This window comes from Bufo gargarizans, chromosome 8 (assembly GCF_014858855.1).
Source record: "Bufo gargarizans isolate SCDJY-AF-19 chromosome 8, ASM1485885v1, whole genome shotgun sequence".
NCBI classification, from domain to species: domain Eukaryota; kingdom Metazoa; phylum Chordata; class Amphibia; order Anura; family Bufonidae; genus Bufo; species Bufo gargarizans.
This window is the reverse complement of record NC_058087.1, coordinates 135609245-135624759: the sequence shown is the minus strand read 5'-3', so window position 1 is coordinate 135624759 and position 15515 is coordinate 135609245. Positions and strand designations below refer to the sequence as shown.

Sequence of the window (15515 nt, the reverse complement as noted above, 5' to 3'; positions counted from 1 at the left end):
TGGGATGACCCCAATATTCAAATCTTAGACCAAACCTCATAATACAGACCCCAATGTTCAGACCACAAATCCCCAAATTCAGACCCCTTTAATCACTCCCCTTTCCTCTGCAAGCCAGGGTCCTCTTCAGCTCTGGGTTCCACCGCCCATGATGTCCTGTTGCTTACCAGCGCCAAGACCTTGTGTGCGGCAGCGCCTGTAGTTGGAGAAAAGCAAGAAGAGACATCATTCAAGCTGTTGTGACCGCTGAGGCCTGTGATTGGCTGCAGCAGTCATAGGACCAAGCCACTTCCTGTTCCTGTGGGGACTGGAAGTGGACAATACTTGTGATCTACCAGCAGTACAGAATAGACCATTACCTGGTAGATCCTGCGCCTCTGGTTCTCCTGGCAAGGCTCTGTTTACCTGGCTGCAGCCATGATGTCATGTTGACAACATGTGACCGCTGCAGCCAAGCACTGGCCTCTTCTGTGAGGCCAGTCAGCAGCTGCAGCCAGGTAAACAGATCCCAGCCAGGAGAACCAAAGCAGCAGCACGGGATCTGCCAGGTAGGTAATGATCTATATATTTTTTTTTTATTGCAGGCAGATTTGAAGTGTCGAAACCAGATGACCTTTTAAATGGATGTCCATGATTTTGATATTGATGGCCTGTCCTCAGGATAGGTCATCAATATCTGATTGATGGGGGTCTGGCCCCCTGGTATCCCCACCAATCAGCTTTTTGAAGAGGCTGCACAGCTCCAGTGAGCTCTGCAGCCTCCTCACAGCATATAAAGCATGGCGTGGTACATTGTATAGTGGCTCTGCTTGGTATTGCAGCCTAGACCCATGCACTTGAATGGGACTGAGCTGTGCCTAAGCCATGTGGCCAATGAACATGACGTCACTGGTCTAGGAAAAGGCCGCAGTGCTCACCGGAGTGCTGCAGCCTCTGTTAACAGTGTATCGGCGGGGGTGTCAAGAGTCGGACCCCCACTAATCAGAAATTGATGACCCATTGTTCCCTTGCACAAAGAAAAATAGCACAAAAAATCTGTGGACGCCGCTTTGTAAATGATGTCTGTGCTCTTCTCTCCGCAGTATTTACAGACATTACACCTGCAGTCTTGTGACCTGCTCGATGTGTTTGGCGGGATCAGTTTCTTTCCATTAGATAAGATGACCTACCTGAAAATCCAGTCGTTCATTAACAGAGTGGAGGAAAGCCTTAGTCTCGTGAAGTACACAGCGTTCTTGTACAATGACCAGCTCATCTGGTAGGTGTCCGCAAAGCTTTTATATATCTTGTACTGATTCTGCTGACCTGCAGCCTGTATTAGTTGGGGGGGGGGATCCTTGCAGTGTCTGACATTATCCAGTCAGTGCTGCCAGTGTCAAAGTGTGCAGGAACCCCCCCAACTGGTAACACCCATCTGAACCTTAACTGACAGCAATTCATTAATAACTTCTGGTGGGAATAATAGAGGAATGGCACATCATAGAGTTATAACAATAGATGACATGGGGAATGCAAGTAGACAGACATGTCACGAAAGGTGACAGCCCCTCTTTAAAGCACTTAGATTTCACGTTGCAGTTGTCAACAGGCTTCCTTTATATGCAGATCCCCGTTCTCCTGGTATTGAGCGGTATTTACTGAGCTAATATCCGGAGTAACCTCTGTGGGCATCAGCTAGACAGGCTGGGGGTGACTCAGTAAGGTCCTGGTAGGTTGTCACAGGTATCTGGAGCCATGCTGATGGCAGTGCATCCCACAGCTGTTGGGGGGGGGGGGGGGGTCCATAGAGCGACCATGACCATCAAGGTGGTCTAATAGATGATCAATTTGGTTCAAGTCTGGGTAATTAGGGGGCCAGGGTAGTACTGGGAAGTCTTGGTCATACTCAGTGCAGTTTCCAGGTAAAACTTCCAGTGTCAAAAAAACGCCGCCTGCATCGGCCTCTGATAGGCTGCCGGCCTAGTGCTGGCAGCCTATCAGAGGAACAGAGAGGGAACACACCTCTCCCTGCCCTGCCGCATTACAGACATTTGTATCGCCGTCCCGAGGACGGCGATACAGATGAGATGACTTTGGAGATAAGTGAGCGCTTCCACAATGGAACCGCAGCGCTCATCTCCTGCTGTGCCCTGCCGGCGCCCCCCTTCTGACAGAGCCCCGGGCAGCTGCCCGGCCCGCCCGCCCCAAGAAACGGCCCTGGTCATGCTCCTCCAACCAATGTCGGACATTTCTAGCCATGTGACACGTCGCATCCACTCCAGGGGAGACAATCAGCATGTATGGTATCAATGAAAACTACAGAATGCCCTGCAGGAAACGAGCACTACATGATAGATAAGTGTATGGGAGTCAGAATATGCCAATGTGAAGAAAAAATGTATTAATTTTTTCAAAGTTTTTTTTAATGTTTTAAAAAAAAAAGGGCATCTGTCAGCAGATTTGTCCCTATGACACTGGCTGACCTGTTACATGTGCGTTTTGGCAGCCGAAGGCATCCGTGTTGGGCCCATGTTCATATGTGCCCGCATTGCTGAGAAAAATTAAGTTTTAATATATGCAAATGAGCTTCTAGGAGCAACGGGGGCGTTGCCATTACACTTAGAGGCTCTGCTCTCTCTAACTGCCGCACCCTCTGTACTTTGATAGGACCAGGCAGTGAAAACATCAGATGCCTTTTAATCAACCCTATTAAACCAGGCATATAGACTGGTAGGGTTGATCTAGCTGAGTAAAATGATACTTGTCCTTTTTTTTTTTTTTAGGTGCAGGCGTTCTGGAGAAATGTACACTTTTTATTGTTATGCAAATGAGGCACGGGGCACCAAGAGTCGGGCTTATGCCGTTTGAGCACCGCTACAGTGACATCCCTGGTGTTCAACATAGACTCCTCCATTGTTAAAAACACGCCCGCCTCCCCTTTGATTGACAGCGCTACACCTAAGTGTAGCAGTGATTTCTTGCACCTGCGCACTGGTCCCCTAGCAAGGCGCTTGCGCACCATATCTTCTGCTACTTGCTGAGCAGCAAAGATGACATGCGCTTGCGCCATTGACGTCATTGAACCTCTTTAACCCACAAAACTATGGCGGTATTGCGGTTTTTTTTTGTTCGTTTTTTTTTAATTCCACCCCATTTAGAATTTTTTCCCAGCTTCCCACTACATTTTATGCAATATAAAATGGTGGCATTACAAAGTACAACTTGTCCCGCAAAAAAACTCGGACATCCATGTGAATGAAAACATAAAAAAGCCTTGACTCTGTAAAGGCAGGGAGCAAAATAAAAAGAAACGGAAAGTCTCTGCTTCCTTAGGCTACTTTCACATTTGCATTTTCCTTTACAGTCTTGAGATCTGTCATAGGATCTCAAAACCGGAGGAAAATGCTTCAGTTTTCTTCCCATTCATTGTGAATGAGGACAAAACTGAACAAATTGGAACGGCGTGCACCGGAATGCATTCTGTTCAGTTTTGTTGCGTTCCCATGCAGGACACAAACACAAAACCACGTTTCTGTGTGCGTCATGGGATACTGATTAAGACGGATCTGGCATGAAACACAATGGAAGTCATTTTTTTCAGACACAATGGTTTTAGTGCCAGATCCGTCTTGTTCATTTTAGAGATAATACAACCGGATCCGTTCAGAACGGGGGTTGCATTATTGACCGGATGCGTTTGTGCTTGTCCCCTGCCCGATCCAGCAAAAACGCAGATGTGAAAGTAGCCTTAATGGGTTAATATGTGATTAAAAAAACTAAAGTGTCCCTTGCTATTATTGCAGGGAAGCCAGCAGGGGGCGCAGGTTCATCGAATTCGTCTTCTGCAGCTGAAAGGCGTCTGCGATATACGTTCACTGCAGGTAGTCCCGGCAATGGGTCTGCATCTAGCACCAGCTGATGAGAATAGAAATGACCACCTGTTTGTACCTGTCTCATCTACACGGGTCTCGTGTCCGGTTACTGCAAAGGGATGAAATGCAGTAATAATTTATGACTAGGTGTAAATTGGTGTGAAAGGAGAGAGCGGGGTAGATGTTTGTCTCATCAGCTTCTGGCATTGTCTCTTGCTGTGGCCGGGTACATCTGTCACCCTCAACCCCAATACCAGAGTATTATTACTACAAGGCTGAAGTAAAAGCGTATGGTCACATTATAACTACATACATCAGCCATACCGATTGTAGCGCTCACAAAAAAAAAAAAGTTGCGGGGGGGGGGGGGGATTGTGTTGGTGCGGTTCCGAGCAGTCAGCCCCCTCTACGACGTTGCAGCGCCCCAGTAGGGAACATGGACTATGGTTGTCCTAACTAACCCCTTTTAATAAATTTTTAAATACATAGGCAGATCTAGTAAAGTACAGTATTGATATTGGCTTAAAGGAGTTCTCCACTTCGGACAGTTTCTACTTAAAGTTATTGTCCCATGAAAATGATTCCATATTTTTCAAACCACCACCAGGATCTGAATACTTTTGTAATTGCATGTAATAAAAAATTTAGTGTAACCACTAAGTTATTCAATAAAATGTATCTGTACAGCGCCACCTGCTGTTTATTTTGTTCCTCTGTCTATTTTGCAGAGGTGGTCACACGTGGTCCGTTCCATCCTTCAACTGCCACCAGCCCCATCTCCTGTAAGAAGCTGTGACAGTTACAGGGAGAGAGCTGCAGCAGAAAAGACAAACCCCCTGAGCTGTCATGGGGAGAGAGCCTCAGCAGAAAGGGCGGGCATCCTGAGCTGTGATGGGGAGAGAGCTGCAGCAGAAAAGACACACACCCTGAGCTGCAGCAGAAAAGACACGCCCCCTGAGCTGTCGGCTTTGAATACAGGGCTGGTTCTAGCTTTGTTAGAAAGAGATGGCATGTCCTATATGATGTCTGATTTTCATTCTTTAAAGGATTTATGTAAAAAATTAAATTCTGACATCATATAGTACACGACAATCTCTGTCTTACAAAGCTAGAACCAGCCCTGTACCTCACATGGATCCAGAGATCTCACCATTCATTGCTCTGCTAGATTTATATCAAGCTGGCAGCTCAGGGGGCGTGTCTGTTCTGCTGCAGCTCAGGGGGCGTGTCTGTTCTGCTGCAGCTCAGGGGGCGTGTCCATGCTCTCCCTATCACAACTCAGGAGGCAGCTGAAGGAGTAAACTGAGCATTCGTGTTGCATCATTTTCCTTTTTTTTTTTTTTTTTTTTTTTTTTTTTTTTGGCGGCCCATATGTGGAACCATTCACTTCCGTGGGTCCGCAGAAAAATCGGAATCGACTCAAAAAAGAGAGAACATGTCCTATTCTTGTTGGAAAGTGCAGACTTTGTGCCGTACCGTGGTAGATAAGTCACAAGAGCGATTTCCCAGAAGTGTCCCATCATGTATCACACTGTATGTGCAGGCTATTGTATGCAGGCTGTATCATGCTGTTGTATTATCCGTACCGCCATTTAGATTTTTTGTTTTGTTTAGATCTAATGGGATATAATAACTTCCCTTTGATCCCATGTGCAGCACTGGTGTGAATGTAAAATATCCCTAATACCCTTTATCTTTTATGGTGGGAAAATATTAGGGAAACAAGTCCGTGTGTCCCTGTCCGTCACAGCTGTCATCGCCGGCCTCTTCACCCTGCCATTCCCTGTTAACACTCGGCACCGCGGCTCTGTCAGGCTCCAGTTTCAGATCGTAGATCTCCTGCTCAGATTACCGTACATACTATAGTGTGTCTCATTTACGGGCTGTATCGGGATATAAATAAAGCTGCAAGCTGGTGGCCTTGTTTGAACGAGGCGTTAGAATAACTAATAAAAGTGACATCATCTGACGATCTTCCCTGCGCAACGGTTTCCCCGCAGTCTGCAGCCTTTTATGCATGGAAATTTTAAAGGGGCTTTACAGGAAATGATCTAGGGTTTGGTGCTGACAGTGCATAACCCTTGCCATGCAGTCTCTGTGTCATTGGGGTCCCAGAGTTTCCCTTAGTGGTGAAGGCAGGTGTTTCATAATATACTGCTATGCTGCCAGCCCACCCTTGGCTTAATGGCTGTCAGATGGACTGGCATACAGGACCTGTCAGATCTCCAGATATGTCTGTTTTAGTATATACTTATATTCCCCATCAAATAACAATTCTGTGTTGTACCGTTCCTCTGTTATTCCCACTAGAAAGGTATGAATGAATTGACAACTGGGTTTTATAGGTTGGGGAGGTGTCCCTTCACAGTCTGATGCTATCCAGTTAAGACTGACAGAGTGTATAGGGACACGTCCCTTTTACTAGTAGAATGGTGGCACTCGGTTGTCAGTTTCTGAGAGAAGATCTGGCTGGTGACAGTTAAAGATTTAAACTGAGCATGTGCGACCACCTCACTGAGGAGGACAAGAAATAAGGAAAAGCACAAACAGCAGGTGGCGCTATACAGATGCATTTTATTGAATAGCTCAGTAGCTATAATACATTCTTAATTGCAGGCAATTAAAAAAAGTATTCAGATCCAGGTGCTGGTTTTAAAAAGGTAGAATATTATTTGTGGCACAACCCCTTTACACCAACATGGAGGTCCTACTGTTTTCTCTTTCTGACCAGACAGCGTATAGAAAAGTGATAGACCCTTTACATTTATAGATTGTTTGTGGCATGACTGTGCTTTTTACTAACAGGAGTGGATTGGAACAAGAAGATATGCGAATATTGTATAAATACCTCACTACATCTCTCTTCCCGAGACACATAGAGCCAGAGGTAAGTGACAGCCTGCAGGAGAAGAGAAAAAATAATAATTACAAATTTCTATATATTTTTATCATCATTGTACTGACCCACGTAATAAAGTTATGTTATTTATACCACACAGTAAATGCGGTAAATAAATTCCATAAAATATTGTTAAAACTGCAGTTTTTTTTTTACTCTTTCCCCCTAAAAATAAAATAATAAAAGTTATTTAATACACTATATATATATATATATATATATATATATATATATATATATATATATATATCCCCCAAAATGGCTCCCAAAAAACTTACAACTAATCCCGCAAAATAAAAAATTTAGAGGAAAAAATTAAGAAGTTATGACTGCTGGAACACAAAAGGGAAAATGTTACCGGCCCTTAAGACTAAAAGGAATTATGTCACTAAGGGCTTAAATACAAAAAAAGTGAAATTTTTTGGAGGGTTTTTCCAATTTTAATGTGACCGTTAGGAGGTTGAAGGGATTCTCCGGGAGAAATAAAATGGCCGCTGTCATATTCGTACACCCAAAACCTGTCCTAATCACACAGCAGGACAAGTTACTTCACAACACTGAGGTAAAGAGCGGCCTCATCCTCCTCTCTGCTCGTCAAGGATTATGATCCTGAATACAGCTGATAAGATCTTCAGCCAAATCTCTGTAGGAATGGAGTTCATGAGGAGACATGAAGTACAGAGAGGACGGGCAGGACAGACTGTGGTAATGGAGACTGCATACAAGTGCTGCTGTTCATTAACCACATCCCCACCTCCTTTCTGTACTTCATGTCTCCTCATGAACTCCATTCCTACAGAGATTTAGCTGAAGATCCTTCACTGATGATTCTGTAACATATATGGGGGTCTTAAAAGGGTTTTCCTATCTCAACATTTACAGCACATTGCTAGGATATGCCAGAAATATCAGATGGGTGCCACCTCTGGCACCCACTCTTTTCTCCAAAACGGGGCCCATGAAGTGAAAGGAAAGCAGCTGCGAATTTTGGGAAGTGCCATAGGGGTGAACAGAGCGTGGCAGAGGGAGCCCCATTCTGGAATTAGGCCCCTTGCAGATGAGCGAGTGTCTCGCCGTGAGTCCGCAGCGCAGCTCCCCGCCTGAACTCCCAGCACTGACGGGGTCACATAGCATTATATTGATTTATGATGCTATGTAACCCTTGCAGTTTTGGAATGTAAGGGTTACATAGCATCATAAATCAATATAATGCTATGTGACCCCGTCAGTGCTGGGAGGTCAGGCCAGGAGCTTCGCTGCGCACTCGCAGCGTGACACACGCTCGTATGCAAGGGGCCTTAGGAGCAGGTCCTGGAGGTGCGACCTGCTCCTATCTGATATTTGTGGCCACAGTAATAAATGGTGGAATGGGAAACCCCTTTAAGTCACTGGCAGGTGTATAATTCTTGTATTTTTTTCAATTAAAGCTGGCAGGAAGAGATTCTCCATTGCGCCCTGAAATGCCAGGAAATCTACAGCACTATGGGAGGTAAGATCCTTCCCTTGCCTTTATGTAGAACCTACTGTATTACCTTTTCACTGATGGTTTAAGGTAAGTGTCTCACAAAAGTAACGATGATGGTTAATGGTTATAGCTGCGACCACACGGGACGATCAGTAATGATTGTTGGAGTGTATGTTACTAAATTGGCCAAGGGCTCCCAATGGAAATTGGATTTGTTTTCGTATATACTAGAAGTATCTCATTTTGGGTTCCGTTATATCACCTGGACTCCACTTTGAGTGAGGCCGACAGACAGGAGTCCTCCATGTTGGTAGTACATCCATGAGGAGTAGTAACGTGTGTATCTGAGACTGAAAGGGAATCCCAGCTTTCTGACTGGACATTTCAATATCGCAGTGGAGTGCTGTGCAACACTGAATCGTGAATCGTGAAATTGAAGAATCCTTTTCAGTATCCGAGATCTACATTTTATTGTTAAAAGGAGTCTATCAGCAGTTTTGTTGATGCAAAACTGCTGACAGATACAGGTAGGGTCAGAGGACAGGAGGGTAAGCTGGGCTTGCAGCATTGCAACTTGTGGAGTGCCCGCGACAGTCCAAGTTTACTTTTACAGCACTCTGTTGATAAAAACAGGGGTAGAGGTATATATCCCCTCCTGTCCTCTGCCCCTACCTATGTCTATCAGCAGTTTTGCATCAAAAAAAAAACTGCTGACAGACTCCTTTTAACTGATATGGTACTGACCCCAGTATCAAGTTCTAGAAATACTGTGACCTCCCTTTGCTACCAATAGCCCACGATAGTATCTGTAGCTGTCTACAGCTGACACTGGTTGGAGAACACCCCACGGTAGTGAAAACCTAGCAGCCATATTGCAGTTCTTGGGCTCTACCATCTCTTAACCTAATTCTGATTCACTTCTTTTCTCTTCAGATTCCTTGTCGGGCCTTTAAACATCGATGATCCTGAAGCAAAATTTAGATTTCCTAAAATCTTTGTGAATACCGATGATTCCTATGAAGAGCTTCATCTGATTGTTTACAAGGTGACACATCTTCCTCCACGATCTGTTCTAGAAGTTTAGCCTATATTAGACGTGCAGATGAAGCAGGCAATTGTCAGGAGGGAAGCGTTCCTTCGTTAGCGGAGGAGACCGACACATGCAGTGATCTCCTCCACAGTATAAGGAGGATCATGCAGTGATCTCCTCCACAGTATAAGGAGGAGCGAAAGGGGTTTTCCAGGATTTGGTGACTTTTTAAGTAGGCTGGGGTACAGACTGGATCACATGTGCCACTGCAGCCAATGACTGGCCTCAGCGGTGACGTTTCTCAAAGCGGCATGTGATCCAACAGTGACGTGCCACTTGGGACATGCCCTCCCGCTGAGACCAGTCATTGGCTGCACTGGTGTACATGATCTAGTCCGTACCCTGGTCAGAAGTAAACAAGCGACAACTGGAACTTGGAAGCGTGCCGGAGTGGAGCATCAGGATGCAGGGGAACACAATTATTTCCTTAGGAGACCTAATAAAGACTTATGAATGCTAGGAGGCCTAACGGACCAAATCACAAAAAGAATAGGAAAAAATAGCAAAAAAGAGCACCACACCTGTCCACAGCTTTTGTGTGTTGTAGCTCAGCCCTATTCACTTCTCCAAAAGACCCCTTTAAAAGGTTTGTCCAGGATCAGAATAATATGGCTGCTTTTTTTTCAAAAACAGCACCGCATTTGCCCACAGTTTGCGTGCGGTATTGCAGCTGAGCACCATTCGCTTCTAGGGAGCTGAGCAGCAGTACCAGACAGAACCCATGGACAGGTGTGGTGCTGTTTTTGGAACCAAGCAGATATATTTTTCTAAGGGCCCACTCACACGACCGTATTCTTTCATCAATTTTGCAGATCAGATGCGGACCCATTCATTTCAATGGGGCCGCAAAAGATGCGGACAACACACGCTGTGCTGTCCGCATCCATATGTCCGTTCCGTGTCCCTGCAAAAAAAAAAAAGATAGAACATCACCAATTCTTGCCCGTATTTGTGGAGAAGAATAGGCATTTCTATCACGGAGTAGGATGTTCCTCTCTGCAAAATGTGGAAGGCATGCAGCCGATATCCGTTTTTTGTGGATCAATTTACAGTCCGCAAAAACAGATATGGTCGTGTGAATGACCCCCTAATCCTGGATAACCCCTTTAATTCTATATATAATACACCATATATATAGAACTATGTATGTTCTAATTAAGCGTATTCTGCTATTTGTGAACGCCAGTCACTTGTGATGACTCTGTACCCAGCCGTACATGGGGAAGTTGAGAAGGTTTGACATCAGGCCGGTCTAGAATGATAATTAGCGGCTGTATGGCATGGACGGAGTATCATTACTGTCTAGACAATGAGCGTTATTGAGCTGCCTGAATAGCAGACTCCCGGGGATCTCCTCAGCTTTTATTTCCACTTATGATAAATTTAGAAAGTACAACAGAGACTCCCCTGACGGGATTGTGCGTAATGAAGATGTAATTATAACGGTGCCTGTGGACCGGGGAACAGATGCTTTGTCAGACGTTCTCCTGTTCACGCTAAACATGTCTTTTTTGTTTTTTTTTCAGGCCATGAGCGCCTCCGTCTGTTTTATGATTGATGGTGAGTATCCGCTTTCCTATAGTTTTCCAGGTATGTGCTGTCATTGTTTATACTGCTGTGATAGTATTCCAGGAACCCTGGCATGATGACGCTCGTACGTTGTGTGCACGCCTGGAAACAAATGCCTGGAGGCTTTTACGAAGCTTGACGGTCCTTTTACATGGGTCAATGCACAGGCAATTATCAGGAATGAATGTGTTGTGCCTGATCATTGCTGGATCCTCCATCCGAGGTAGAGCTCCATTTACTTGCTGCCGTAATCCCTTCTGTAGGTGGACGAAAAATCACTGCTGCGATCGTTCATCTCCGTATAGATCCATTGTTTAATGGAAGCACATCCCTGTTTAGACAAGGCAATGTGCTGCCGACAAGCTATGATTTTAGGTGCCGCATTAAAGGGGTTGTTCACCCCCGGGGATATTTTCTGCTGGCCCCCTGGAAAGGTCGAACATACCTGATACCCGTCCCTGGGTTTCGGCCCCTTATCTCCCCTAGGGTGGTGCAGGTGTCGGGTCTCCCCATGTCAACATCCGGTTTGACGTGCGCCACGTGGCCTCCGCAGCGAATGACTGGCCGCAGCCGTGATATGTTACCCCTGTGTCACGTGACCCACTCACATGATACATGGGTCACACATCACCACCTCAGCCAGTCATTGGGCACAGCGGCCATGTGACCCACGTCAAACCGGATGTTGAGACTCGAGAGGGGATTGCTGGACCTGGAACCCAGTGGCGGAGATCAGGTAAGGCTCCTTTCACACTAGCGTTCGCTGGTCCGCTCGTGAGCTCCGTTTGAAGGAGCTCACGAGCGGACCCGAACGCAGCCGTCCAGCCCTGATGCAGTCTGAATGGAGCGGATCCGCTCAGACTGCATCAGTCTGGCGGCGTTCAGCCTCCGCTCCGCTCGCCTCCGCACGGACAGGCGGACAGCTGAACGAGCAGCGTTCAGCTGTCCGCCTGTCCGTGCGGAGGCGTGCGGATCCGTGCGGATCCGTCCAGACTTACAATGTAAGTCAATGGGGACGGATCCGTTTGAAGATGCCACAATATGGCTCAATCTTTAGGCGGATCCGTCCCCCATTGACTTTACATTGAAAGTCTGGACGGATCCGTCCGAGGCTATTTTCACACTTAGCTTTTTTTTTGCTAATATAATGCAGACGGATCCGTTTCGAACGGAGCCTCCGTCTGCATTATTACGATCGGATCCGTTCAGAACGGATCCGATCGAACGCTAGTGTGAAAGTAGCCTAAGTATGATTACCACCACCACCCAACGAACAAGGTTGATTGATGGTAGGTTTTCACAGGGCAATTATCGGGAACGAGCACTCATATGAACACTAATTTCCAATATGCCCCCATCATCAGGCTTAGTAAAAGGGCCTTCTGAAAGCTGCATCCTCTTGTTTCTCTGCCAAACAGAGTTTTTACGTTGTAAATTTTGCGATGTCCATTTATCGGCATATATAACGTGATATCTTTATTCTCTGGGTCAGTATGATTACAGCAATACCAAATACATATAGATTTATTTTATTTTTTTAACGTTTTACAACTTTTGTGTAATAAACCCCTTTTTTGTTAAAAAAGAAGAAAATATTTTTGCATCGCCACATAACTTTTTTATTTTATTTTTCTTTCTACAGAGCTGTGTGGGGGCTTGATTTTCTCGCCCAGTTTCCTTGGGGGACACAGAAGACCTTGGGTATAGCTCATCTCCATAGGAGGCGTGACACTAAGTGAAAACTGTTAAGCCCCTCCTCCACAGCTATACCCTCAGCCTGGAGAGAGAGGCTGCCAGTTTTTGCTTAGTGTCCAAGGAGGCAAGACACTCCCTGCTACTGCAGGGCTGTTTTCTCCTTGTTTTTAATTTTGATTTTTACTTTTTTTTTTTGTTCCAGACATTACGGGACAACAGAGTCGCACTAGACCTCTCTGTTTCTCCCGGGGTTGAGCTGCGCCAGTGCCGGTCATCCGCACTGCTGCCTCCCCCACAGAAGGCAAGGTGGACCAGGGCAGCCCAGCTCCCCTGCATCCCGCCAGCGCAAGGGTCGCCCGCACGCCAAGCCCCTCTTCCAGCGTCCTGCCACTACGGTGCCAGTAGCTGAAGGGGCGACCCTGCTGGAACGGACCGAGGGTGAAGACGGCTGTGGTGAGAGAGTGGCTTCTCCAGCCCTACGACCCCCTCCCCCCACCCAGGTCTCCTGCGTGACTGACCCCCATATTGGTCCCTGCTGGTCCTAGGCTGGCCCCATCCTAGCTTGTTTTATTAGCTCCCTCTCCTCCCCTCCACAATAGGTGCCCACTGAGGGGTTATGCTGGCGTCCCTATCATGCCGCCCAGGGAGCTGCCTCTATACGGGCACCCGGTCACAGGGTTCCCCCCCCCCCCCCCCTATCGCCTTACCGGTGCGCTGCTCAGGGCCAGAGGCCCTCTCCTGACGGCTGCAGCGTAGGGCCCTTGTTTCCGGTCCGCGGGGTGGGCACCCGCGGCCGGCATGACTGGTGCGGTGTCCCAGCAGACCCTGGCGACCACTGCTGCTCTCAGAGGCTGTCTTTCCGGTCGGCCGGGCGCCGCAGAAAGATTCTTTCCAGCTCCTTCCCGGGCCCCCTGACTGTTCCGGCCCGCGGGGTGGGCTCCCGCGGCCGGTATTATGCACGCGCCGCTCCGCTCCCTCCAGGTCCTTGCCGGTACCTCCGGGCACCGCAAAAATTTAGGCCCCGGCTTCGCGGCCGCGAAAATTTAGGCCCCGGCTTCGCGGCCGCGAAAATTTAGGCCCCGGCTTCGCGGCCTAGTAGGCCGCAAATTTCCGGCCTCGATTTGGAGGGGGCGGGCACTCTCCAGGCGCGAATTCTTCCCGCCGGAGGTCCCCCCGCCCCCAGGGCATCGCTGCACCGCTCTCAGGTCGGATCCCTGTTAACCTCTTGGATGCCGACGGCTCCCATCTGGAGGAGACCCTAGGATGGCTAGCCTCTCAAAGAGGCTGTGCCCTTATATGGTGGCCCCTTCCTGCCTCAAAGAGGCTGTGTTTTAGAATAATAAATAAATAAAAAAAAAAAAAAAAGAATTAACAGTATGTGTGTATATATATATGAGGTATCTGTATTTTTTTGTTGGCTGCGCAGGATGCTGCAGCCTGACCTTAGAGCGCTGGCCGTATGCCTGCCCCTATTCCATAGGCGGCATGTTGCGCTCCGTGGCACTGGCCAGGTATACATGTTCCCCTTCTAGGCGGACCCTTGCCCTCTCCTGGGATACGGCGCTGGCCAGGTGCAGGCCGCCCTTTTCTATAGGCAGAATTAGTCGCCTTCTCCAGTCACGGTACTGGCCATGTGCATGACCCCCCATTATAGGCGGCATACTGCACTCTCTCTGGCTGCGGGCTGGCCTTGTGCATGACCCCCTTCTGTAGGCGGAATACTGCCCTTTTACCGCATACGATGCTGACCATGTGCACGACCCCCTTCCATAGGCGGAACGCTGCACTCTCGCTGGGTTTGCTACGGCCATATGCGTGACCCCCTTCCATAGACGGGACGCTGCACTCTCGCTGGATTCGCTACGGCCATGTGCATGACCTCCTTCCATAGGCGGAACGCTGCACTCTCGCTGGGTTCGCTACGGCCATATGCATGACCTCCTTCCATAGGCGGAATGCTGTACTCTCGCTGGGTTCGCTACGGCCTTATGCATGACCTCCTTCCATAGGTGGAATGTTGCACTCTCTCTGGCTTCGCTGCTGGTCATACGCATGACCTCCGTCCAAAGGAGGGCTGCTGCGCTCCCTCTCTCTGGATTCGCTGCCGGCCATATGCATGACCTCCGTCCATGGGCAGAACGCTGCACTCTCGCTGGATTCGCTGCCGGCCATATGCATGAGCCGGCCATGTGCATTGCCTCCTTCCATAGGCGGAATGCTGCACTTTCTGGATTCGCTGCCGGCCATACGCATGACCTCCGTCCATAGGCGGAATGCTGCACTCTCTCTGGATTTGCTGCCGGCCATGTGCATGAACTCCTTCCATAGGTGGTTTGCTGCACTATCACTGGATTCGCTGCCGGCCATGTGCACGACACCTTCCTTGGGTGGTGTGCTGCACTCACTGGAATCGCTGCCAGCAATGAGCATGTATCCTTTCCTCAGGCGGCATATGCACAACGCCACTGACTGTGGTTGTTTTCTCGCCAGTGCGTTGCTGGCCATGTGCATGTCCCGCATCCTTGGCGGGGTGCTTGCATTTTTGCTGGATGCGATGACGGCCGTGTGCATTACCCGCCCCTTTCTGGGTGGAATACTGCTCTTTCGCCGGATATGTTGCGGGCCATACACGGCCCACCTCATCCATGGGCAAGAATTTGCACCCTCACGTGACCCATGGCTGTCCTTGAAATGCTGTGCGGGATTCTTGCTTGTTCTCCTTCGTTGTGGAGTAGTTGCACTCTCACAGTATTCGGTGTTAGGTGGGTTATTGCGCACTCGCTTTATGGCAAGATAACCCCGTGCATGTCCCCCTTTCTCTGGGCGGACCTCCTGCGTTCCCGCTGGGTACTGTGCGGCCATGTGATTAGTCACCTTCTGGGCGAACTATGGTATGTTCTACTTCTCTGAAGTTGTTACTGGCCTTGGGCAACCCCCCTTTGGGAC

The 15515-nt window shown here is 48.1% G+C and overlaps 1 protein-coding gene across 1 annotated transcript in view; it reads left to right on the top strand.

Moving 5' to 3' along the window:
* LOC122945342 (vacuolar fusion protein CCZ1 homolog) overlaps positions 1 to 15515 on the top strand; it is a 48344-nt gene that overhangs the window by 17079 nt on the left and 15750 nt on the right. The window contains exons 8-12 of the mRNA XM_044304412.1: positions 1083 to 1258; positions 6657 to 6738; positions 8178 to 8239; positions 9149 to 9260; positions 10832 to 10865. Coding sequence (XP_044160347.1) covers positions 1083 to 1258; positions 6657 to 6738; positions 8178 to 8239; positions 9149 to 9260; positions 10832 to 10865 — 466 coding nt within the window. The remainder of the gene's footprint in view (positions 1 to 1082; positions 1259 to 6656; positions 6739 to 8177; positions 8240 to 9148; positions 9261 to 10831; positions 10866 to 15515) is intronic.